Source organism: Saccostrea echinata, unplaced genomic scaffold, assembly GCF_033153115.1.
Source record: "Saccostrea echinata isolate AGI-Se365-2 ecotype Australia unplaced genomic scaffold, CSIRO_AGI_Sech_v1 ptg000001l, whole genome shotgun sequence".
NCBI classification, from domain to species: domain Eukaryota; kingdom Metazoa; phylum Mollusca; class Bivalvia; order Ostreida; family Ostreidae; genus Saccostrea; species Saccostrea echinata.
In genome coordinates this window covers 4,645,001-4,671,848 of record NW_026889750.1, presented here as the reverse complement: position 1 = coordinate 4,671,848, position 26,848 = coordinate 4,645,001, and the positions used below count along the sequence as shown (strand labels likewise).

At 35.0% G+C, this 26,848-nt stretch overlaps 3 protein-coding genes across 3 annotated transcripts in view; 2 read left to right on the top strand and 1 right to left on the bottom strand.

The window, feature by feature from the left end:
* The first annotated feature begins 2,705 nt into the window (after positions 1 to 2,705).
* On the top strand, positions 2,706 to 12,285 carry LOC133183750 (zinc finger CCCH domain-containing protein 6-like). Its single transcript, XM_061318662.1, has 15 exons — positions 2,706 to 2,844; positions 4,565 to 5,253; positions 5,371 to 5,552; positions 5,745 to 5,956; positions 6,251 to 6,353; positions 6,558 to 6,770; positions 6,907 to 7,015; positions 7,134 to 7,243; positions 7,362 to 7,437; positions 7,621 to 7,780; positions 8,004 to 8,497; positions 8,624 to 8,845; positions 8,957 to 9,045; positions 9,492 to 9,616; positions 9,848 to 12,285. The coding sequence occupies exons 2-15, from the start codon at positions 4,596 to 4,598 to the stop codon at positions 11,208 to 11,210; spliced, it is 4,116 nt and encodes a 1,371-aa protein (XP_061174646.1). The 5' UTR covers positions 2,706 to 2,844; positions 4,565 to 4,595; the 3' UTR covers positions 11,211 to 12,285.
* A 1,179-nt stretch (positions 12,286 to 13,464) lies between these two features.
* LOC133183738 (zinc finger CCHC domain-containing protein 17-like) lies at positions 13,465 to 21,570 on the top strand. The gene is made up of 8 exons (XM_061318654.1): positions 13,465 to 13,611; positions 13,714 to 13,771; positions 15,994 to 16,094; positions 16,634 to 16,713; positions 18,071 to 18,171; positions 18,584 to 18,711; positions 19,357 to 19,449; positions 21,475 to 21,570. Exons 1-8 carry the CDS (start codon positions 13,504 to 13,506, stop codon positions 21,529 to 21,531), a joined length of 726 nt encoding a protein of 241 aa, XP_061174638.1. The 5' UTR covers positions 13,465 to 13,503; the 3' UTR covers positions 21,532 to 21,570.
* Positions 21,571 to 23,115: 1,545 nt separating this feature from the next.
* LOC133183725 (gamma-secretase subunit Aph-1-like) overlaps positions 23,116 to 26,848 on the bottom strand; it is a 12,486-nt gene continuing 8,753 nt past the window's right edge. Inside the window, exons 3-7 of the mRNA XM_061318648.1 lie at positions 25,691 to 25,834; positions 25,489 to 25,583; positions 25,027 to 25,149; positions 24,506 to 24,633; positions 23,116 to 23,440 (exon numbers count right to left, since the gene is read on the bottom strand). Of these exons, the coding sequence (XP_061174632.1) occupies positions 23,261 to 23,440; positions 24,506 to 24,633; positions 25,027 to 25,149; positions 25,489 to 25,583; positions 25,691 to 25,834 (670 nt within the window). The 3' untranslated portion in view covers positions 23,116 to 23,260. The remainder of the gene's footprint in view (positions 23,441 to 24,505; positions 24,634 to 25,026; positions 25,150 to 25,488; positions 25,584 to 25,690; positions 25,835 to 26,848) is intronic.

The following is a 26,848-nucleotide window of genomic DNA, read 5'->3' as shown; positions in this document are numbered from 1 at the left end:
GCACCGTCAAAACGTTCGACAACTACAAATCTACAGATGGCGCTTCTGTGTGGAGCGTTCAATATTAGACAACCGTACAATAAATATTCTAGGCCTGTTCAATATATTCTTCGAAGACTTCTGGATATCCTTCCCTCGTCAAAATACTGTAAATATTCACAAACAAACAATACAGAAAATACTATTATTCTTACACTTTAACATATAGGATTGTACTGTGTAAGGGGTCACGGAATCTCATGCAGGGTAATCTCGGTGGATTCGGCTGGGCTAGATATTTGGTCGGTGGGCGTCAGACCAAATATCTAGCCCAGCCGAATCTCCACCGAGATTACATGCAGGGATCCCCCTCTCCACCCCCCCCCCACCCCCCGCATGTTATCAAATTTACACACTTAACAGTGAGAGTAAAGAAGCCGTAAAGGTTCATTCTTAGTAATTTTATCATTCTCCCTCCTTTCAGACTGACATTAAGAATTAATGTATATGATTTTTCAATGACTTCTTTAGTACATTCAATTAGCGGATCCAGGATTTTTGAAAAAGGAAGTTGGGGGTGGGGGAGGGGGGGGCAACCAGCTCGAGATCTGCAGTGCGAAGCCCCTGCATGGAAGCTCTTTGGTTTTAGGAGTTTTATGGAACAGTGTTTTGACTTATTTTAGCTATGCTAAATGAAAAATTAATGCAATATTCAACACAAAATATTCATTTATTAATCTTCTGTATATTTTTTGGCCCCCTATCTCCTATAAATCTGCCAATGACATTGTATGTCAGATGACAGATATACAGCGTACAATGAATAGGACTCACGTATACTTGGGATTGGCCTTCATTCTCGATCTTTCCATTTGACTGATTAATCTTTCATAAAATTGTTATCTCTGAATTGTTAAATTGTTATTAAAAACAAAATAACTAATCACTCGTACCCATGTGCTGGATGTGAAAAAAAAATAAACACCCACTTAGGGGGGGGGGGGGCAAAGCACAGAAACATTGACTTAGGATCACAGATTTTATGTGACTGAACCAAACATGAAACATGCATCTTTTTATTTAACTTATAAGCTTGAATTGTAAATATAATTCTGTCGTGGGTGAATACGCAAAAAACTGAAAAAGTGAGTCAGTAAATATTCTGTGTGCAGCACTAAAAAGATTATTAGGATTTAAGCAATATTATAACAATTTAATCAAATTCAATGGCAGACTCTTGTACAATTTTCTCAAGTTAACCTCGGCGAGGAACAGTGATTGATAACATTATTAACAACTTATTTTGTTTACATTTATTTTAATTCCTACTTGTAGCAAAATTCAAATTCGAAAGTGCCAGGTCATGCAACTATATAAAGCATGTCTGAAGTAAAGCATTTGCTTCAGGTCCATGAACCATGCAATTATATAGTTAATGTCAAAAAATCGTGACATATTGTACTCAACAGTGAAAAAACTCATGTGAGAAGCTCGGGCGGGGGCAACTGCGCTGGTAACCCATGGCCGTAGGAACCGCGGGGGGGGGGGGGGGCACGGGGGGCCGATATATAGATTACTATAGTAAACATAGATACTATACAAGATACAAGATATTTTATTTACCAATCAAGGGCCCCGAGAGGCATTTCCACATATATAAATGCACAATTTAAACATAATTCACAATATACATTGTTATATATATATATATATATATACATATACAGTTACATAAACAGCTATATAACATTGTATTCAGCGTTAATAATCATAGACAATATGTTTGTGCCCCCTCAATAAAACCGTCTGATGACCTTTTTTTTTTAATTTTATTTATTTATTTTTTTTTTTTGCTTGTCAGGAAATTTTTGGTAGTGCCCCCTCAACTGTCAACTGAAAAAGTTTGGCTGTGCACCCCCCCCCCCAACTGAAATTGCTTCCTACGGGCCTGGTAGCTTTACTTCAATGAAGGTGCCTTCTAATTCAAAGATGCTGTAAATATTTAACAGTTTAATAATATATTTAGTAAAGACTGAAAAGTTTAAACCCGGCGATTACCCCTGCATGCATGTGTAAATTTTGATGATTTAATATAAAGAATTATATGTTATAATTTTAAATTCAACATGACTAAAATATCAATTGACATGATAATTATTAGCTAAAAACCCGTATCATTCATTTCCTTTTAAAGAAGGAACGAATATGAAAATTTTACCCCCCCCCCTTCTCTTATCAATATTTGATCACATAAAATTACATATTTAACGTCAATAAGTATTGATCGTAACAATGCTAAAGATCATAGCTCGTATTTATACCAACAATGGGTTTACACTAGGCCCAACGTAGGCCTAGGCTAGTATGCACACGTGTACTAATCACTGAACAGGAAGAAAATATATCCGCCTTCATCACCTGACCCTAGCATGTTGACTTACTGAGAAAACCCTCTTGAGCCTCAATATGCAAATGCATAGGTTCATGAAATAGTGCGGATTTCAGTTTTCAGTATCACGTTTTTATCAGTAGATTTCAAACAGGATAACCTGCAGTAATCTTTATTAGTGATTTCTTGCATTGATATTTTCTATAAAAAGATGGCAAAATATTAAATTTAATAAAAGTGTCAGCTGACATGACCTTGTCTCTCAGAGGAATGAAGTGTCAAAAATAGAAATCGAAGTCACGTGATTGATATAGTTTATTACGTCGCCATCTTGTTAGCGAAGGGGAAAATGTGTAGTGCTTGTTGAGACTGGAAATACGCATTCAATCTGGACGCAGTTGGACAAAATTCCAAAGCAAAATACGATCAGTTAATTGTACATCCTGAAAAAGACTTCAGTGAAACACTACCTATCGGTATCTTTCCCTTATTTCATCATAAAATTAACTCCTCTCTATCTGTGACTCCCAAAGTCCTTGTACAAAAGGTGCAAGGTTGATATATTCCATGAAACCACATTGAGAAACACGGATAGGCGAAGGATTGATGAAGAGCAACGATAAATTCATCTTTCTAGACAAAATTTCATTGTCTAGTTTGATAAGCAAATATCAGAAAGGATAAAAATAGGCCGAAGAAGGTATTGTAGTAAAGTATGCATAAATTATGCAAATGTGTAAGCCATTTTGAATAATTTTATTACTGCGCAGTTGTAAGTTACATGCAACCAACACGAAGCTGTTCTAAGTTCTAAGCCGATGATCAGAAAGATACATGATTCATGTAATTGGAATATAAACACTGAACTGGCATTCATAAGACAAATCTGTAAAAGATTTAGGCTAACTCATATATTTTCAAAATATACCCAGCTATAAGTAAATGGAAGGTAAGCGGGACATTGCATTACCAGATAATATTACCTTGTTGAAAAATTTGTAAGAGAGAAAAAAAAAGATCTCTAAGCTTAATAATTCTTTAATAAATTTTCAAAAAATGTTATAGAAGTAGTTCAGACATGTATCTGAACACCGATGTCGTTGGATGTGGTATGTGTAAAATATTCACAGGCGACATTATGGGCGTGGACATTGCCCGGATATATGCCTTTTCTTCCGCCATACGTTTAGTCAAGGTAACCACGCAACGGTATCTATAAATAGTTCACCGATTACGTGTGTCATGTGCGTTACAAGTCATTTCCTAACAGGATCCGTGTTTCTCAAAGTGGATCAGGTCAAATCCAGGAAAATATTGTTGTGAAACTAATATTAACACAAAGAAAAAAAAAGAAAAGAATACAACATAGCAAAATATATAAGATATCACATTTTTGATATAATAACAATATGCAACGTACACATTTTGAACACTTAATGAAACGTTAATTTTTGTTGACCCTTGAGTTGAATGAAGAGAAGGAAATGTTCAAAGTCTATTCACTAAATGGGGAAATTTTGGTGAAACTTGTGCAAGAAATGATACTAAAGGTGGCAGATGTTTGGGATTTATTCTTTTAGAAAATTATTATTGATTATTAACACTCCCCCTTTATATTATGTCCCTTTAAAGTCTGACCATGTTTGTTCTCCATATAAACTTAATAATAAAATTTTGATTTGGTATCAGAAGATCCAGATGTGGTGAAAACATTCCGTTGGAATATATTATTTTGGGAAACAGAGTATAATTATTCTGAAAGAACAATAAAGTCCAGTTCAGGATGTAAATGCTTGCACTCCATCCTACTAAACAACAACATCCCCATCCCTTGGTACACATTTAAACCCAAATCCATGGAAATTCAAAGTGCATCTGAAAGACCTTGCTTGCATTTTTCCCCGTAAAAACCCATATGGCACAAGTTCACACACCAAATGAGTACAATATTCTTCTTTTTTTTTTTTGATTAGAATACAATAATATGAAATATTACACAAATATTAAGCAGGAAATGTAGTAAATATTAATTTAATAATTAAATCTCTTATTAACTTCATGAATATGAATTACAAGAAAATTGGGCTTTAAAAATTTACACACGAAATACATGCAAAAATAGTTTTCTGTTGGATTAAAGTTATTGTGATTATTTAGAAAATTAACATTTAGCAGGTGCAATTTTGCTTTTTGTAGAATTAAACTTAGACCATGTAAAACTTAAGTGATGACTGAAGTTATGGAGCAAGAGGATGAATATGGAGGAGGAACAACTGATGAGTATGATCCTGATGAAGACACACAGAAAATTGACAACCCAGAGGAAGGGGAGCAAGGAGGAGAGGATGAGGCACAGGAAGGGCAGGAGGAGGGTGAGGAAGGAGATGTAGACCAGGAAAAGGGGAGGCACAAACGAAAACGTCACAGGAGCAGCCAGGAGGACATTGAGGGAAATCGCAAGTATGGGGACTCGAGAAGAAGAGGTCACAGGTCACATGATTCTGACTACAAAAAATTTAAACGCTCAGGAAGTGATCGTTCAGAAGGTGAGTTTGATAGGCAGCATTATCATGGGGTAGAATACTCTGACCAGGAGGATGGACAAAGAGATAATGAACGCAGACGACATAGGAGATCAGAAGATAGGGATCACAAGGGAAAGCACAGGAGGCATGGAAGACATCGGAGAGAAAAATCCAAGAGCAAGGCAAGATTAGATGATTCCCGAAGCAGTCAGGACATGGAGGCTGAAGATGGTGAAATCCTGGAGGATGGAGAAATTGATGATGATGGGGATGATGGTAGTGAACATGGGGAGGAGAACCAAAGAAATGGTACCAGAATGGATCATCAAGGTAGCAGAAGAAGACATGACAGGGATGGAGGTGAAAATCCTGAAAATTTTTGGTTTACAAAATCTGCATTTAGTGTCTTATGTCAATGACTGAGATACACTGTACTAGTTAAATAGACAGATAATTTGTTTTCTTTGTGCTTTATAGGAAAGTCAGGAGATAGCAGACGAGATGAAGATTACCCAGATGATGATTATGAGGAAGGAGGAACTGATCAAGAAATGGGGCATTCAAGGGATAGGCACGATAAAAGACGGCCTCATTCTCGAGGAGGCAGACATGGAAGGGAGAGAGACCGGAGAGACCGCAGAGGAAGGCGGGATGACAAGGTTATATGATACACCTGTTTCAGCTAAATGACTTTTGATAAACTTGTTAAATAACATTTCAGCTTTTGATTTGATATATATGTGTTTATGAAATTGTTAAGAATTGTTTTCCTGGGAAACTTGGTGGGGGGGGGGGGATATAATCTTGCTTATGAATTAAGAGATGGTATTAAATTTTCAAGTATTTTTCAGCAACAAAGAAACAAAGGGAAAAGGCCCCCTAAATACCATGATTATGACAATGTGGATGATGAAAATCAGCAGGGGTGGATGTCGCACAAAAAGAATTCTTCAGGCAATCATAAACATGATTATGACTCCCAGAACTATGGAGGAGATCGGAGAGGGGATAGGTTTGAGAGCCCTCCTGGTCCATATGACAGTCCATCAGATGAAGATGAAGAGTAAGTCGTTTTGTTGTGATCTTTTACATTTAACTGTCAGAAATTTATATAAATTCTCTAGAGTTGTTTCAATTTTCTGAAGTGTGTCAGACATTAAGAGTGACTAAATTCATGAATTCCAAACAAAGATCTGTCAAATAAAATTAATAATTTTGAAAATTGTTTGATATTTCTTATTTACAAGTCATTAGAAGTTAGAACTAACATGCTCAAGGAGTTAATTTTTCCAGACCAGGAAAAAGCAATTACATGGTAAGGGAAGTAACTCTTACAATGATTTTTTTTTCTCTTCAGATTTGATGGCCATCGTGGTGATAGATCCAAAAAGAACAAAAGTATGCTGAGCATGTTGGGGGATAACATGTTGGATCCTAATATAGCTGCAGAAGAGGGCCAGGTACAATTTATTGTTTCCATATGCATTATGCATAATTAAATTAATCCAGATTTTCAGAAGGGAGATTGTGTATTCAATTTTTTTTTCAAATCATGACACATGGTGTAGGGTGGGGCAAAAAAGAATCGGATACTTTTTATAAAAAATATTTGTTATTTCTGAATAGTATGTGTGTAAATAAATATTTAATTTTTTTCCACAAAGGAAATATATAAAAAACCACCACCAAAGAAGAAGAGAAATTTTGAAAGAGATGGCAGAGGTGGAGGGCATAACAATCATGATAGGGGAAACAATAAGAGGAAGAATCAATCCCGGGATCACAATCAGGATCAGCCCAAGAAAAAGCCACTGCTAAAAACTCCAATGGAGGAACGACCTATATGTAGATTCTACAAAGAGGGGAAGTGTCAAAAGGTGAATATTTACATTGGCATTCATGGCGTTCAAAAAAATTTGCTCAATGCAATAATTAGATTTGATGCTGAATTGCTTTGTTTAATTATGATAAGCTGTAGGAGAAAGTTTTATTCAACTTTTATTTCTTCTCCAGGGTTATGATTGTCCATTCAATCATGAAAAGATGCCAAAGAAACCAGAGTTGTGTAAATATTACTTGAATTCATATTGCTCCAAAGAAGACAACTGCATTTTTATGCACAATATCCTTTTCTGGTGAAGTTTTCTTTCATGATTAAGTCAGTAACATTCATTTGGCATTTGTGTATTAAAATTTATATAAGACTTTGCCTTGTGAGCAAGTTTCCTTAACAGAATTACGTGAATTTCCATGCAAGTTCTTTCATACGGGTCAGGAATGCTATGGTGGGGACAACTGTAAATTTTCCCATGATCCCCTGACAGATGAAACAAGACATCTTATTGAAAAGGTATGGAAAATCAATATTTGTTATCCCAATTTGTTTTCTCTTGGTGATTAATGCCATTGTAATATTTTGGAATGACCAATGAAACTTAATGTACATAATATCAAAATTTTCATTACAGAGGTACAATAATCATGACAATGATGCAGAGTTTGAGGAAGACAGACAAAGAAATAAAAATCGACCAAGTTTATTAGGTAAATATCTGTTGTAAGATGTTTTAAAAGTTGCTATGGTTTAGCATATCAGTGAACTAAACTTTTTCTGTTCTTTACCAGTTAGTGAGGTTGACTACATCTTAAAGACATACAATGTACTTGTTCTTGTATTTGTATGTTACAATATTTTTGTATGTTGCATAATAATATTTTCTTTTACAGGGTCCCCACCAAGACATCTACTCGTTGATCCTGCAGTTCAGGAAAGGATCAAGAAAATTCCATCCATTTTTGATATAGAAACTCATCCACCAAATCAAAGTCCCAACAAACCTGGGGGTCCACCTAACATGATGCACCCTCCCCACATGCAACCTCCAAGGTGAGTGTTCAGGGTCCTGTTTTATGTATAAACTGCAAAAAGTTTAGTTTGCTTTAAACCCTACCGATTTAATACTCCTTAAAAAAAATACTTGTGTTAATTTTACATTGAAGTAATATTAAACCAAGAGAAAGGATGAAATAAATTATCCAAGTAAATGTAAATTCTGTTCTTTTGTAAAGTGAGGGCATGGAATTTTAAGAACAAGAAATTTCATTTACAGGCCTGGGTTTTACAATGAAATGAACATGAATCGCATGCAAGGCCCAGGACCACAAATGAACCAAGGCCCACCAGGTCCTAGGGGTCCAATGGGTCCTATGGGGCCCATGAACCAAGGACCCATGATGGGTCCTAGAGGGCCAATGAATCAAGGACCTCCCATGGGTCCACCTGTCTCCATGCCTGGGCAAATGATGGGTCCTCCCAGGATGATGAACCAGATGAATCCGGCTTTGAATCCAGCAGTGGCATTAGTCGGGGCATTATTGCAGCATGCAGCAGGTGTAAGGCAACCTAATGCGAGTACAGGGGGTCCAGTGCCAAATCAGCCAATGGGAAATTTTCAGGGCCCAGGAGACCATCAGGAAGGAATATTTCCTGGACATCCAGACCAAGCTCACCAGTTTCAAGGACCAGATCTACAAGGCCCTGGTCCACATTCAGGAGAGAATATGGAGGGTCAGGGTCAAACATTCCAAGGCAGCAACAGAGAAGGTATAAAAATATGTGTTCATGTTTTAAATGAATTGAGGAGGTCTGATATATCAAATTTTTAAAAATTGTACACTTCAAATGTGTGTGTTTGTGTGTACGTGTTAAACAAATACATTTTCTGTGTAGATGGGGATGACGATAAAAGAGAGGATAAATCAAAAGACACAGACCCAAATAAAGAGAAGTTGGCAATGCTCGGAATTGAAACTGATGATTACTTAACCTCAAATCAAAAAGAACTGTTTGAAAGAATCAACAAGACAACTGAAGGAAAAGATGAAAGTAAAGAGAACCAAGCACTGAATTCCAAGCCCGATGTCATTACAGACAGTGATTCCAAAGAAAAGGGTAGGCATATAAATGTTGATTTCTACATGTAATTTCTTTAGGTAAAAATGCAGGAAATGTTGATCCATTTCAAATGGGATGCTGTTCTGTTATTCATATTTTTTTTTCCAGAGGAAGATGACAATTGGTACTCAAGTGATGAAGAGGATCAGAAAGATTCCAAAAAACTTACAGATGTACTCAAAAAAATCAACAGACAAGTAAGGCATTTACATCATGAATACCCGAGAGAAATAGAGTTAAAAGAGGTTATTGAAAAGCATATTCTTTAGCAATGTGTTTGTGGTATGCTTCTGTTCCTAGAGATCCCTGGCGTTTCATGCTATTAAAATAATTAGGATTGTTTATATCACGTGATCTTAAAACTCATAGATTAGTCAATGGAAAAAGTCACTAATTTAAAAGTTAAGATAGCATCTTCCATACTTATGGACAGAAGTAGAAAAGTGTTGTACTTGAATATACAGTGAGAGACACTCCAGTTAAAGATAGAACAGCTTTAAAACAAAAAATTCACTGACTCCATTTTCCTGATACATGTATAACAATAGGCCAGGGGTTTATAAGGAGAGAGACCCATCAGAAACACTTGGTATCCTGTTATGTTCTCTGAAGTACTGTGTAAACTTGATTTTTTATGTTTCAGTCTTCCACCCCCCTCAGTCCACAGGCCACTAATCCTCCATCTTCCACACCTAGCACAATGAATATAATGCAAATGATCAATGCCATCAAAACTAGCAGTTCTGGTGCCACTTCCCCACCAGCAAGGTAAGAGGAGATATGCATTTTTATAACCCCATGCTTTTCATTAAAATTTTTATTACCCAACATTTTCATTAAAAGTGATTAAATTTGCATGTGTCAAAGCTAACAAATTTTATTTTGGTGTTTTGAGGTTTTTTTTTTAAAAAAAAATTGAAGTTATTTTCCACCATTTAATCCATTTAGTTAGAGAGATGAAAAATGTTTATCTTATAGAAATGATAATTTGTTTTGCAGCTCTGCCACCTCTATGCCAAGAGATCCTCGTAAAAGACAGGATCCAAGGTCATTTGGAAAGTCAGGGGACAAATCCACTCCTCCCATTATTCCTATTGAATCTCAAGACTCGCCATTTGAACCTCCTCCCCCAGTGTTTATAACCTCTAGTGAAGGGGATGTAATGTGGAATGTCATACCAGTGACAGTTGAAGGTTCTCCCAAGATACCTCCTCCCGGTATCAATCTTGCTGATCCAAAGTACAAAAGTGATCCAAGGATTCAAAAACTGTTGAAGGTGGCAGAGGCCACTAGGGGCCAGTCTGTGGAGATTAAAACAGATGGGCAGAAGCAGGTTGACCCACGAACTGGTCAGCCTGTGAAATCGGGGGCCTCTCAAGGGGATCCTCGTTTGAAACCTGGAAGTGATTCTGGAAAACCCTGGGATCCACGACTAGGAAGAACAAATTCTGATTCAGGTGCTCCTGCTGTTGACCCAAGGTTACAGCGTACTCCTTCAAATCCACCAATGGGTGTTCATTTTCTGCCTATGAGGCCTTCTGTAGATCCAAGAATGGGCAGACAGATAAGTAACACAGACAGTTTAGGCTCAATGGGCCCTCGTTTCTCGAGACAAAATAGCTCAAGTGGTGTCTCAAGGCCAGCTGATCCCAGAATGGGCAGACAAATTTCAGAACAACCTGTTGAACAAAGATCCACAGGACTTTTACCTACTCCCCCTATACCACCTCTCCCAGCAGCTATTGCCAATGATCCAAGGCAAAATAGTGATCCAAGGAAGTTTGGAAGACAAAACTCTACTCCTGATCCAAACAGTGCTATGTTACCTGACTTGAGCCTCAAACCTCTCGGTGAACCATTAATTAATCCAAAAATTGACCTTTTACTGGACGATGAAAGTCTCCAAAAAATGTCAATGGACAGGCAGCTTAGTCAATCATCAAATGATTCAGAGAAGGGAAGTGGAGACTCAGCTGACAAACCAAAATTAGACTACCGCAATGATCCACGATTCAAGCGAAAGCCAGCAGGCAAACGTAAAGGAAGCATGGAATATGCTTCTCCTCTGGATAGAGAAGAAGCAGGACAGGAAAATGTCTCAAGTTATAACAGTTATAATCGTCCCCCTCCAAGTAAACCCCCAAAAGTTGATCCTCGAATGAACAAAAGTGACCCAAGGACAACTGTTAAACAAGAGCAGAAGGTGCCACAGGAGAATGTGGGTTCGGTACTACAAGTTGCAGATGAAGAGGTTGGGGGCTTAACTCCCCCAGGTCCAGACTTGGCATTCGCATCAGAAACAGAAATTAACACTAAGGACTTCTTTAAGACAATGGATCCCACAGCATCACCCTTTTGTTAGAAATTCAGCACTGAATTAACAAAAGTATGTAAGGTCATTTCATTTGTAATTGAGAATCTGTGCTACTCTTTAGAATGAATGAGAATTAATGTATGAATTGTGTCTAAGAGAAATATGACATGGTATCATGATTATACATGTATGACAATTCAGTCATTAATTGCTGAGAATTCAAGTTTAATTTTTGTTGTTGCCAAATTGTCTACTTACTGACAGAATTTGTTATGGTTGTTAAGTTGGACAGCCGTTGTTACATTGTTGATTGTGAGATAGTTGTTGACTTCTCTGGCTTTATATCATGATGGCTGATGTGTTCAGTTTGCAATATTAACATTCATTTTTCACCAAATTTCTAAGAACAAATAGGCTTTAGATACGATTTATGTACATTGTTGCATTTATTATCTATTTTATGAAGATTTTTAATTGATTTTTTTTTTCACTGTTTATAGTATGTAGTTTTAAGATCAAAAGAATATTTGCATGTTAACTGGAATACATGAACTTGTGGACAGGGTCACAAATGCTTCAAATGTTTCCTGGACTTACAGTGAATATATTTTGACAAAGTGCTGTTGAAATACTTTTGAATGATGACAAATGTAAATTCATTTATGCAACTAATTCTCACAGGTGTAAAAAAAAAAAAATATATACAAAGTGTATAAAAAATGATCAATTTTTGAAGAATTTATTCAAACAATGAATTTAGAATGTAAACCAAAATTTTAAACAAAAATTTAGGGTGTTAAAGGAAAAAAAAAAGAAAATTTGTAGTAAATGGGAGCAATATCAAAAGGATGGACTAAAAATGAATGAATGTAAATGTGTGGTAATTTTTCATAACTTTTTTCTACTCCATTGATACAGAAATTTTATCAAAGGTTGTCTCATGAATTTAGGAATTCATGTAAAATGTTCCTTTTGTATTTTTCATGTCATATTTTGTGTGATTGGTACATGTGTAAATGGAGAAAATGTTGGTAGAAGTATGAACAATTGTAAAGCAGAATTTATCTGTGATGTTGTATATTATCTATTCCACCCTACAAAATTAAAATCAGACATTTAAAAATGCTTCGTTTGTTCTTTCCATAATATTTGGATCCATGATACATATATGAGTTCAGGTTAGATAAGATATTTTAAGGAAGCTCTACACACTGCACACTAAAGAGTTCTGTTTGTAGGGTAGTTTTATTGAGTGAGAGTGATCTGCCCTTCGAAGAAAAATAGAATAAATGGGAATCTACGGTTAATGACACAATTTCTTATGAATTAAAGTATTCTTAATGTTATGTTAGACCAAGATTAAGTAATTGAATACATTATTTCCATTAATTTTCCCGATGCAAGTAACCAACATGCAGTGATTTCTGTTCACAAATAGTTCATTGTCTTTGAACATTTATTCTGCAAAAATAAGGCAGGTACCCTATGTTGAAAATGAACTAGATACACTGAATATGTGCACCTTTATATGATATATTTTTCTTGAAGTCCAAAAAGCTTTTTTCATTAGTGTTTAGAGCTTCCTTAAAGAGAGTAACATCAACATGTGACTGCATTAGACTCGTCAGTCATCACTGTGTTAACCTGTCAAGTTAAAACCTGATAACTTTTCAAGTGACTGCATATCCATTGAACGGTTAGAGAATTACTTAAAAATTTTGGGGTTACTCAAAATGAGACGTACAGTGTAATGCTTGCAATTCAATAACTAGTTCTTTTAAACCTAATCTCTACAAGTGGAGTACCTGGAGGACCATGATTGATATTGTGATTGATATTGATAAGTATAAATACCCGGTAACTAAAAAAATTTAGTGAGCAACATAGCTAGAATACAGAAATAGTTTATATTACAGAGACTCAGAGACTTTTTCAAAATTTCACTAAGGTTCCTAATTTTGGGTTTTGTTAGTACAATGAAATTTTAACAGTTGAACAAATCAACAAGAAGTTGATGAACAATGAAAAGATCTTTCATTGATAATACTTTAACAGTACATGTATTGACAATTACTAGTATTCGAAAACGCAGTGTTCATGTTTATATAGAAAGTTCAAGTACATGTATGAAATGTTTTATGACCAGTTTTACAAAACTGCTAGATATATTTGTTTTTAGATATTGGAAGTATTCATAAAACCAAAAAATGTATTCATATTGCTACAGGAAGAGTTGTCTTTCTTTTTAAAGTTCTTCAGTCATTGGAGGTAAAATTAATCATCGAATGAAAACAAACGGGTGCGGGTTCACTTTTTTGCTATTTTGAATAAGAACTCTAAAATGAAACGTTCATATTCAGATCGAGAGGACAGCCATGCTAAAAGTAAAAGACGAGAAAGTGACAGCAATGAACCTATGCCAGCACTGCATTCTATATTTTATGGAGAGGTATTGATCATGTTGATGCATATGCATTCTATCATACATGTATCGGTGTAGTCCATTCGTTTATATAATGAAAATTAATTCAACCAATTATTTATTGAATAGGTGGCATCTGTTCAACAATATGGTGTTTTTGTAAAGATCCCAGAGTTCAAAAAGCAAGGTATAAGTATACATAAATTGGTATTGAAAATTAAAGCTCGATCTGTGTAAGGATTAATTAACTGTGTACATGTGAATGCCAAATGCGGTAGAAAGAAAATATTGATGAAGTTGAACAAGACTTACCGGTATCCCTGTATTAAAGCTACATGGCACAATTTCATGACTATGAATCTCTGGTATTTGCATGGAAGCATGTTAGTTTTTAAGTACATAATGTTCTTATTTCAATTTCTTTTTCATTCAGTATACAAAATTACAATGGCCAATATCAGCCTGCGTATTCTGACTGGTATTGAAATTTGTACTTTCAAGATATAAATTGACACAATCTAATTAAAATTAGATGTTCCGAATCCGCTACCGCTTCTCAAACATGATTAACAACATCCCATTAGGGGTCACGTAAGAGCGACCTTTTCATTACCCAATGAAATTGCCGTTTCTGAAATCTTGGCTTATAGTTCGGATGTGTTTCTTTTTTTACTGCCGAACCTAAACGCCCAAGGGGTTTTGTAGTAAACAAAATATGCATGGTAAAGACCATGCTATATATGAATGTGACATGCAGGATACGTATAGATGTAGTTAAAATGTGCATTTTTGTTTGCATTATTCAGGTAAGAATGCCAGATTGGCGGACTATACGTTCAATTTGTACCAAAATTACTTTAATTCAACGTAAAATAGTGTACTGAGCATCAATAATATAAAGATGTAGCCGTGGAACTAATTTTAGAATCTTATACAGAAGGTTGAATCTGATTGGCCAAAATTTTTATGTTTATTCGAAAGGTCGCTCTGACTTGACCCCTAATGGGATGTTGTTAGATGTTTGAAAAGCGGTAGCGGATTTCGGAACATCTAATTTTAATTAGATTGAAATTGACAGGTACATTTCCAACTGACACATTGCACACTTTATGCTTCTAAAATTTCAAAATGGTGAAAAGACAAATGTCAAAAACTGGACTCATAAAACACATACATGTACCCTTGTAATTAAAATTCTTGGCAAAGAAAATTAAATATGAATTAAATTGTGCAACGGCACTGGGAAGAGTTTAACAACAAAAAAGACTATTACAGTTACAATATTTAACAACAAAAAAGACTGAAAAATATTAAAGGGAAATGTTCTGAACCACGGCTACCTTCAATCTTAAAGTAAAAACTAGAGGTACTGTGAGCACCGAGCTCATAAAATGATAAGACACAAACTATTTTTACTAAACAGATGGACAGCCGGACACCCCCATTACTATACAACCCCCTCTTTTCAAGTGGGGGGGAGGGGGGGTATAAAAAGCAAATTAAAACACTGCTTACTACAGAGTTCTGATTCAATGGTAGTTTTACAAAGTTGCAGTGATCTGATTAAAGTACACTTAACACTCTTATATACTCTTAGGACCAGGATAAATTAATGGAAAACATTATCTGCATATATTTTCTCAATTCATGTACCATGTACTGTAAAAGTGGAAACTTTGACGTCATGGAAACTTTGACGAAGTTGACGAATGACTTAAAATTGTCAAAGTTTCCACTCGTCAACTTTCATATTCTTGTTAAAGAGCACTGTAAAATGCTATCATACCGTCAAAGTTTTCACTCATCATTTTACTAAAACATCAAAATCGTCAAACTTTCAACCTTTCAATATAACCACGTTTACAGTTATTAGGTAAACTCTGTGTACACTCTTTATATGACTATATTTTTGCAATGTCTGATAAAAAATTTTCATAAGTGATGAGAGCTTCCTTAGAGTCTATGAAATAACAAAATCACCAATTGAAATTGTTTCTACAAATATCTTTAAAAAAGATTGACTGTAAATTGTAGGTTGCCATAGTTTAGATTATTTTCTTTGAAAATTTTACAGCCTTTATTGTAGTTAAACTCTTTCCATATGCAGTGCCATTGTAAGATTTTATTTAATTCATATTACATGTAATGGTCTTCTCCGACCAGGAATTTTAATTAAAATAGTTTGTGTTTTCTGCATCCACTTTTTGGCACTTGCCTTTTTGCCATTTTGTACATGTACAGACAATATTAAGAGCATGAAGTGTGCATTGCCATTGCAAAATGTATATGTCAATGAATATACATTTTAGATGTACAAATTTCAATACCATTCGGAATATGTACAGGCTGATATCGACCACCGTACAAAATTCACTATTTTTTTTAATGTATTTTCCCTGTTCTTTTTAGGATTAGTTCACAAATCTCAGATGTCAAAAGTAAGAGTTGATGATCCTTCAGAGATGCTGGCCACTGGAGAAAAAGTGTATTGCAAAGTTATTTCACTTGAGGTAAGTATGCTTTACATGTATATATGACCACAGAATACAGTTTAACTTTGGTATCTCGAACACTGATATCTTGAATACCATGAATATGTCGAAGTGATTTAGAAGTCCTGACCACTTATTCTTTAAGTATTTTACCCCCGATATCTTGAATTTCGAATATCTTGAAGTTTTTTCTTGCACCCATCAAGTTCGAGATAACAAGGTTTGACTGTATTTTTTTTCAAGGGAAAAGTGTTTGACTGATGACATCGACTTGAAAGACTTCAGCAGATGCTGTGACAAGGAAATGTTTCTAATACAAATTGTACATTTTAACCTTAATTGTCAACCTATAACTCATATTTAGTAATAATCTTGAGTTGATATACTGTTCAATGCCAACTTGAAGATAATGTATTCCTACATCAAGATTCAAACTCAGCCCCCCTGTTCTAGCATCTAAAAGGATCTGTAAATACAATATTGAAAATACTAACAATAGGTACTATGAATTCTGTAAATGAAATTAATGTAAATTATAATATTACCTTTTTTTACAGAACAATAAAATAGGTTTGTCTATGAAGGTAGTCAATCAGACTACAGGTCGAGATGAAGATTCAGCAAATGTACAGTCCTCGTAAGTGTGGTATAGTATAGACCTGGTAAATAGAGCCCTGCAATAAAGCTGAACATGATTCGTAAAAGGCAGAGATCTGTGTTGTTTGCCTCTGCATTTTCTGTTAGCTGTACAGCCCCTATATAAGCCATTCACTCGGTCTCTGTTCAGTGTAATTAATTTACACTTGTTTTCTACATAGCTATTGTAAAACTCTCATAAGTGACAAAAGTAACTGTGTGCCTTCTTCTATGGCAAAAGAGAAAGTTGGAAAAGAAACTTACATCAGTTGCACAGGTCAGTGCAGTACAAACAAACACAAATACACATAAACTGCAATAAAATGTAAACAAACGTAATGTAAAATAACCAATATGAACATGTGTCATCCATTCCATGCAGGTACCCTTGACAAGAAAGCAGTCAGGTGTAACAAATGCAAAGGATATACCCCAGTGCTGATATCAGAGATAGGAAAACTAATATGGCATATGCCTATTTAGGAGTCATGTTCAGTTTTAAGATAGGTGCCCTTTAGTAACCTTTTGTCTGTCTGGAACACTTGATGTGATTGAATTACTTGAGTACCTTCACACTACAGACTTCATACTTACAACATAGGTAGAAGAGAGCCTAAGGAAGACACCACAGATTTTTGGGTCACTAGGTCAAAGGTTAAGGTCAAAAAGTCAAATATTGCATGGATCATCATTACACTTTCTCTTATGGTATAACTTTTTTTTCCTAAGTTTGCAAGCTTCATTCTTACTGCACAGGAGAAGAAAGATTAAAGGAAGAAACCCATAATTGGGGTCACTTAGTCAAAGGTCAGGGTAATAGCTCAAGATATTTTGATTTGATGCAATAAATTGGACACTTTACATTTCTCATATATAGTTCATGTTTGGAGAATGGTTGCTTAATGGGTGAGGTGATTCATGTGGTCATTGTGATGCAATAATTAAATCATTTGAACATTTTGAAATCTCAAAAGACTTCATACTATACATTGTAAAGGACAGCTAATTACTTGCTCAAAAGTCAAGGGTCAAAGGTCAGGCACACTTTTTTGTATTTAAAAAAGGAGTCCAAATCAGCATATTCACTTCTTATTTTCTTCACAAAAGAGACCCCTGTAGATTGTGAGGCTACTTGATCAAAGGTCAAGGTCAAAAGGTCATCATTATTAATAAGAGTATACTATGGAGCCTCATGAATTTGTCATTTTTTTTCAAAATTATCAATGTGTGTATAATGTAGTCCTTAAAAATATTATTAATGGTAACCTACTGTCAGAGTGTCCATGTTATGTAAAGACCTCGTCAGAATCGTAAATGGTAATAGTATATTTCAATTTCTGGGTCTTATTTAATTTCAGAATGGATCTACAGAAAAACAGGAAGTTTCACAAAGGAGAGAGGCCAAAAATAGAACTTGGAGCGGTCCTAGACACCACCTGTAAAAAATGTGGTGGTCATGGTAATAACTATTTACTGTAGTAGATGAAATACCTCTACTTAGGTACCAGTATTTAATATTAATACTACTCTGGTGAAATAATGCCATGTACAGGTACCAGTATTTAAAATCAGTAATACCTTGAGGAAATAAGTACATGTACCGATAGTACCACTGTTTTTCTTCAGGTTTACTTTGATATATATTGAACTTGCTTAAAACTTGTTTAAATTGTTGTCTTAACACCAAACTGTAACTTTAAAGGGTTTTTCACAGTACAGAAATTTACACAGCAATCAAACAGATTCATTCTCATACATTTAATGAATGATAAAGTTCACAGTTTCATTAATTTGAGGAACCATTTTGAAGGCAATGTCTCTCTGCAATATATCTTTTAATGAATGAACGATAACTATTTTTTTTTTTGTAGGTCACTTAGCCCAGGATTGCTTTCATGTTGCTGGTGGGAAGTCATATGACTTACTTCCAGATGATGATGAAGTTCTCTCCTCCCCAGGAAAAGAAACAAAGCACAAATCTTCAAAATCCAAGAAAAAGGTGTGTACCGTAGAGAGATGACCCAGAGATATCAAATTTATAGGAAAATGTGTTTATAATGTAACATTTTGTTATCATATAACATTTTGTTAAGGGATGAATTTAATAGTTAGCCAAGTTATACTGTATAACCTGCATTGAGCAGTTTAACCGAATCTATAAAACGTGAATTGTTTCAACTCAGGTTATACAAGTATAACTTGGGTAGCCATTAAATTATTCCTTATAATTTCATTTTCTATCACTAATCTAAAAATAAGACAATTTTCCCTTCAAAAAAAGCCTTCAAAGTCATTGTGACGTAGGCAACACAAGTTATATGATATAAACACATTTTTCTATCCAATCAAATGGCATGTTACAAATAATTACCAAATGATCGACTCATCTAGCCATATTTCATTGCATACTTTAGTAAATCAAGCACTGTGTCAGGAAAATATTCCCCTTTTCCATATCACAGGAACATGATTTATCATTAGAATGCTTAAAAAAAGCATGTTATAATTATCATTAAAATTTTTGCTTTTCAGTTGTCCCCAAATTCATGCCAAATCCAAATCAAGTGCACCCTCATTCTTTTGAAATTTATTTCAAATGATATGAATGAAATACATGGTAGTCATCGTTTTTCTTTTTAAATAGAAAAACAAAAAAGAGAAGAAATCAAAGAAAGCTAAAAAGCGGCACCATGCAAATTCAAGTACAGAATCTGAAGATGATAGTCCTCGTCACAAGGTAGAATGTTCTCCGATAGCTGAATGATTCACAGCAAAAAAAATCTCACAGAAATTCATGTAACTCCATATATCAAATATATCTAATAATTTACATCATTAATTTAAGGGCAAGGTCTAGTAAATGGGTTTGTACTGTTTTTTTTTTTAATGATGGATTTATTATGATGTTATAATCAATTTAAACCTACTTTATCCCTTACTTTATGGCTACCATTTAATTATGTAGAAAATGAAAGCATTTTCATGCAATTCAATTTGGTATCATGTTAAAAGTTATCCCAATTTAATATTATTTTAAAAGAAGAGGTCAAGAACATAAATTACCATTTTCTGAGAGACTGTAGGCAATCTGGATACATTTCCTTTGTCTGGTATGGTAAAAACTCCCAAATTTATTACTAGTTGTCTTCCTTTTTCATTGAAAATGACACTGTCAAAAATGTTTTTTTGTTTTGTTTTGTTGTATTTACCTATTAAATTACTCTGATGCACCTTAAGTTACCAAGCGGTAAAGTATCATAAACAAGAGGCCCAAGGGCCACATCGCTCACCTGAGCACTGTGGCTAGGAAAAAAGGAAAAATCAGTTTAGTATTGAAAAGCTTAAATGCATAAGTGGTCCCAACCTACCCCTAAAAAGGGAGTTGGGGGGGGGGGGTGTCATGATTTGAACAAACTTGAATCTACACTATCTGAGGATGCTTCCAAATAAATATGACAAACCGTGGCTTTGCTGTTCTTGAGATTTTTAAAGATTTTTCCTATATATTCCTATGTAAAACTTTGATTGTTCATTGTGGCCCCACCCTACCCCCAGGGGTCATGATTTGAACAAACTTGAATCTACACCACCTGAGGATGCTTCCACATAAATATGACCAATCATAGCTTTGCTGTTAGTGAGAAGAAGATTTTTGAAGATTTTTCCTATATATTCCTTTGTAAAACTTTGATCATCCATTGTGGCCCCACCCTACCCCCGGGGGTCAAGATTTGTACAAACTTGAATCTACACCACCTGAGGATGCTTCCAAATAAATATGACTAATCATAGCTTTGCTGTTCTTGAGAAGAAGATTTTTGAAGATTTTTCCTATGTACACCTATGTTAAATATTGATCGTCCATTTTGGCCCCATCCTACCCCCGGGGATCATGATTTGTACAAACTTGAATCTACACCACCTGAGGATGCTTCCAAATAAATATGACCAATCATAGCTTTGCTGTTCTTGAGAAGAAGATTTTTGAAGATTTTTCCTATGTACACCTATGTTAAACATTGTTCGTCCATTTTGGCCCCACCCTACCCCCGGGGGTCATGATTTGAACAAACTTGAATCTACACCACCTGAGGATGCTTCCATATAAATATGACCAATCATAGCTTTGCTGTTCTTGAGAAGATGATTTTTGAAGATTTTTCCTATATATTCCTATGTAAAACTTTGATCGTCCAATGTGGCCCCACCCTACCCCCGGGGGTTATGATTTGTACAAACTTGAATCTACACCACCTGGGGATGCTTCCAAATAAATATGACCAATCATAGCTTTGCTGTTCTTGAGAAGAAGATTTTTGAAGATTTTTCCTGTATATTCCTATGTAAAACTTTGATCGTTCATTGTGGCCCCGCCCTATCCCCGGGGGTCATGATTTGAACAAACTTGAATCTACACTACCTGACAATAATTCCATATAAGTTTCATCTTTCCTGGCCCACTGGTTCTTGAGAAGAAGATTTTTCAATAATGCCATTAATTTTTTGCTATTTCGTAATTATCTCCCCTTGGAGGAGGGCGTGACAACAACGACGCCGACGACGCCGATGACAGACAACGGACAAATTTTGATCAGAAAAGCTCACTTGAGCCTTCGGCTCAGGTGAGCTAAAAAAGGCACCTTTCATTCAATACTAGATCTTGACCTTAAAGACAAAGCATGTACATTAAGTTTCACATTTACTGTATATTTCAAGTGCAAGATAAGCTAATGATGGTATTTCCACTCTTTTTACATTGTAGAAACACAAAAAGCGCAAACATAGAAGAAAATCATCCAGCAGTGATAGTGATGGCTGATTCTGTTATTTATTGATATACATGTAATATTTTACCAATAAAATTACTGTCCTCTGAATTCAGTACTCAACAAATTGTTAGAATGTTTCATATGTTTCATATATACCCAAAGTAAGGTCTTGTCTCGAGGAATATACCTGTGGAATATGAAAGCCCCATCAGCAACCATTGAATAGATATGGAAACAGTTAAAATTTTTCAAACATAAGTCAAACATCAAGGTCAAGGAAAGGCCTTCGCACAAGGACATGAAAACCCTAGCACCAACCATTCAAAATTCATGGCCAAGGTTAAAGTTTTCCACAAGTAGATCAAACTCCAAGATCAAAGGGTCAAAGTTGTTGGTATCCGAAGTAAGGTCTTGTCACAAGGATTACATATGTGAAGTATGAAAGCCCTAGATCCAACTATTCAAAAGTAATGGCCAAGGTTAACATTTTCCAAAGGTAAATCAAACTTCAAGGTCAAAGTCAATGGGTCAAAGTTGTTGGTATCCAAAGGAAGGGCTTGTCACAAGGAATATACATGTGAAGTATGAAAGCCTTAGCACCAACCGTTCAAAAGTTATGGCTGATGTTTAAGTTTTCCAAAAGTAGGTAAAACTCCAAGGTCAAAGTTGTTGGTATCCAAAGGAAGGTCTTGTCACAAGGATTATATATGTGAAGCATGAAAACCCTAGCACCAACCATTCAAAAGTTATGGCCAAGGTTAAAGTTTTTCAAAAGTAGGTCAAACTCCTAGGTCAAGGTCAAAGTAAGTTGTTGGTATCCAAAGGAAGATCTTATCACAAGGATTACACATGTGAAGTATGAAAGCCCTAGCACCAACCGTTCAAAAGTTATGGCCAAGGTTAAAGTTGGGTAAAATTTTGCGAAACTGGATCAAACTCCGAGGTCAAATATGATGGTACCCAAAGAAAGGTCTTATCACAAGGAATACAAATGTGAAATATGAAAGCCATACCTCAAACCAATCAAAAGGTATGGGCAATGTTAAAAGTTTTTGTGGACAAACAGACAGACAGATGGACAGGGTAAAAACTATATGCCCCCAAATCTTCGATTATGGGGGCATAAAAATAAAGCACTATATCATGATTTCAAGTTCTTATATGGACCAGTTTCTCCATCATCATATTTTGATTTTAAAGAAAATGTAGATTTTTGCATTTCTTTATCAACAAATCTGTTTCCAATACTTTCAAGGACGCAAAATAAAAAAAAAAATAAAACTTTTAACTTTATAAATTTGACTTTGGATTTTGTTCCAAGCTACTATTGCTGTTTTTGCAAATACTGCCAGTACTCTCATTTTAAAACCAACATTTTTGCATTATATACTTTTTATAATTTCAAGAGAGATAACTATAACAACCAATATTGAATAAATTGTTAGTGATATTCAGTTTAAGCGATCTCAGAACTATCAATAATACATGTAATGCCAAAACTGAATCCTCGCTAAAAATTTTGCTTATACCAGTACTTCATTTTATGTATTGTATGAACCTTCTCTGCATTCCATTGAATATACGATGTATTTTTACAGCCTTAATAATGAATACAAATAAAATGAACACAGGAGTACCACAAATACTTGTTTGAATTTATTTTTTTATGACATTTTTCCCCTAAAAAATGACATATAAAACGTACAGGACAGACAAAATACAAATAATGAGACAATGATAGTGTTTTTAGCTTTCATGATTTGGCTAGGATCCCCAAGTTTATTCAATCTCGTATTTGCGAGCATTGCCACAAGGCATGCAACTCTTGATATTCGCTAGCGATCCCCCTGCAGTGATGTACGCAATGATTCCCATGATGATTGTGAGGAAGTAAGCTGGGAGGATACTGGCCAGATACAGGGGACTGTCACGGGAGGAGGTCCTCTGATTCAGGAGGGTCTACAAATCAAAAACCAAATTTATCATTTAATTAATGTCTACTATTTTAAATACACTTGGACTTTAGTATCTCAAATCTCCAAAGTTTTTTTTCTCGGTTCCATGGAGTTTGAGATAACAAGGTTCGACTATAATGTAACACATGTACATTGTATTGAAATGTCTTCTGGGCCATTGCCCAGATGTTCTTGTGAAGTATAAGGGCTGAAAATAACTGATGGCCCACTGGTCTGAGACCAGTAAATTTTGGACTAGAGTTAGTGCTTTGTATTGTAGAGAGCACATCCCCTTTGGATCAGTAATTATTTTATGCATATTAAAATTAATTCACAATCGGGCCTAGTTAACTACTGGTAGACATGTTTGTGTGCTTATTGACTTCTATTTGGATGCAAACAATTCCTTATTTTGTTAGGTTGTTTTTTAAATTCAAAAAATGAATATTTCTGAGAATAAGTTGTCTTGATCAAAATAATCATAGTAATGTTTTCTTAATGCTGTGTCACCAAGGTGCAACAAATTACATGAAAAGTAGAAATCTACTAGCCCAATGGATAGTGAAAGATATCAATTGACTGGTAAAAATTTAAGTTGATAGCCAAGTAACAGTGAAAAAAAATATTTTGAGCCCTGAATACAAACAACATTGGACCAAAATGCACATTTCTATTGTATGGGTACCGACACTTATTATTTAAGTGAACATTTAAAATCTTTTCCAAGAAAAGAAAGATAAGATTTTAAAATTCACACAGGACAAAATTTACAAAAAAAATACAAGCATAGAGATTTAAAGGGGATAAGTATTTTAAATCATTGATCAGTTAATCAAGTGTTTTAATTCTGTAGATCACTAAATTTTCCTGAGATAGTCTTTTACTCTTAATGAGCCAGATATAAAATTTTCACGAATTATGGTTATTGCTCTATATAATCCTTAGGAATACTAATATAGGTGTGAATAAAATTTTTGCGAGCACACTATCTCACGTAATTACGCGAAAATAAAGTTCACCCGAATAAAAAGTGATTTACAGTACACTGCATGTAAACATATCCACTCACCAGACATGAGATAAGCATGTGAGTTCCCACAACCAGCGCCACCATATGGTACCGCTTTTTGTCGAGTCCATTGAAGAAGATTACGCCCCAAAAAGTATGGAGAAGTATAAAACTAAGGGTGAGAAAAGCTGCAAAGATAAATACGTAAAAATCTAGAGTACTATCATAAATACACCTTGTAATTATATGTTAGTTCATATGTCTCTCATATTGCCATTATCTTGTATTCAAAATGGCATTTTGAAAGTTTAAAACATAAATAAGTTTTAAACATAAATAGCTACAAGTTTTAAACATAAATAGCTACATGCATAATTTCTTTATAAAGCTTTTTTTCCCCTATTTTTGAACATTGATTTTTTTTGTTTTTGTTTCACTGTTGTATGAGAGTAGTAAATCAGGTAACAGCCAGTGCCTTCCCTTATTTAATTATCAATGGAAAGAAAGGAAAAAAAGAGAGGGAACAGTTTTGATAGTTTAGTTTCAATAAGACTACGAAGTGGTAAACATTTGAAATTTACCTGTAGCTACAAAGAAATATTTTGAATCTCCATGGATACCAATGGTTCCTGGACCAACCATATCTGCTAACACATTGACGGTTGAGAAAGCACCAGAGAGTATGCCAAACCCCAGGCCTGACACTGAAAAAAAATTAATAGACTATCAAAGAGGAATAACAGGTACTTGTATGTACAGGTATAGTCCTTCTTCAACACCAAACTTAAAATGGAAATATGATGAGTTCTTATATAATAGGAGGATCAGTTACAAATGTACCACTAACCCCACATGACACCCAGAATCACTTCATTACAATTGTATATTCATTTCTTATTATTTCAAGCTGTTATTCCTTTTTTTGGGGCATTTTTGGTATAAATGTAGTATGTTTAATTATATCTTGCTGTATGATTCTACTGAAACATTCATAAACAGAGAACTTTCATGTACGTGTACTAGCTTCATATAAATTTATTTACCATATGCCATTATATGTTTGTTTGAAATATCCCTGGGAGTCATGTGCATTTCTTGGCCAGTTTGGCTAACTTTCTGCAAGCCATCATCAGCTTTCCTGAAATAGAATATATATGGTACTTACGTATATGATTTTAAAGATACAATCTGTTTGGTCTTTGAAAACGATGTTCCTTAAAAAAACAAACAATGTGATGTTTTTACCTCAGAAGTTTGTAGAAAAGAAGTCTGAATGCTTCTTGAAAAAGAACTGAGAAAACCAGTCCAAATACCAGCTGTTCTCTCAGAGGGACCACAGCATACCACAGTATAGAGGATACTAGAAGTGATAACAGCCAGAAAAATCCACTGAAAATAGAAATTATTTGACTGAAAAAAAATTGATGGCTTAAAAAAATAAGTGACAGCTTGTTCGTATGATACTCAAAGTTGATACAAAGTAAATGTCCACTGATCTGCATGGACTTATTTACGTCTCACCAAAAAGGGAGGTGGCATATCAACTGTTTTAGTTTTAACACAGTTGTCTGTCAGTCTTTCAGAATTAATGTCTATGCTTTAAATCTGAAATACACATGTGTTTGATTAATATGGATTCAAACTTGGTTGTATTGTTGCCCATGACCCTAAGGAGTGCCATAATCTTTGCTCAAGGTCATACCTCAAAGGTCAAAGTCACAAGGCATTAAGATGTTGAAGTCTAAGCCTTGTCAAGTCAGAGGGTACAACTTTGGAGTGAAATACATTCCATCTCTTATGCATATTGCTGTTAATTTTATACCTTAGAGATGTTTCAAGGACACAACATCAACGTCAAATGGTAAATGCCAGTGATAAGGGGGAAGTAACAATAAAAAAAAAATCATAATCATCTGACATTTGAACATGGGATTCATAGGAACAAGAGGCCCATGGGCCACATTGCTCACCTGAGCACATTGGCTAGGCAAAAGCACAAATCAGTTCAGTATTGAAAAGATTAACGAGAAGGGGGGGGGGGGGGGGGGCTTGATTTTAAACTACCTGATGATACTTCCATGTCAATATAACAAATGGCTTTGTTGTACTTGAGAAGATTTGAAAAAAATTTTCCCATATATTCCTTTGTAAAAATTTGATCCCCAGTTGTGGCTCCTCCCTATCCCAGGGGTCATCTTTTGAACAAACTTGAATCTACACTACCTGAAGATGCTTCCAAATCAATATGACTAAACATAGCTTTTCTGTTCTTGAGAAGAAAAATTTTTTTCTATATGTTCTTAGGTAAAACTTTCGATTCCCCATTGGGCCCCACCCTACCCCCGGGGGTCATCATTTGTACAAAATTGAATTTACACTACCTGAGGATGCCTCCATATCAAA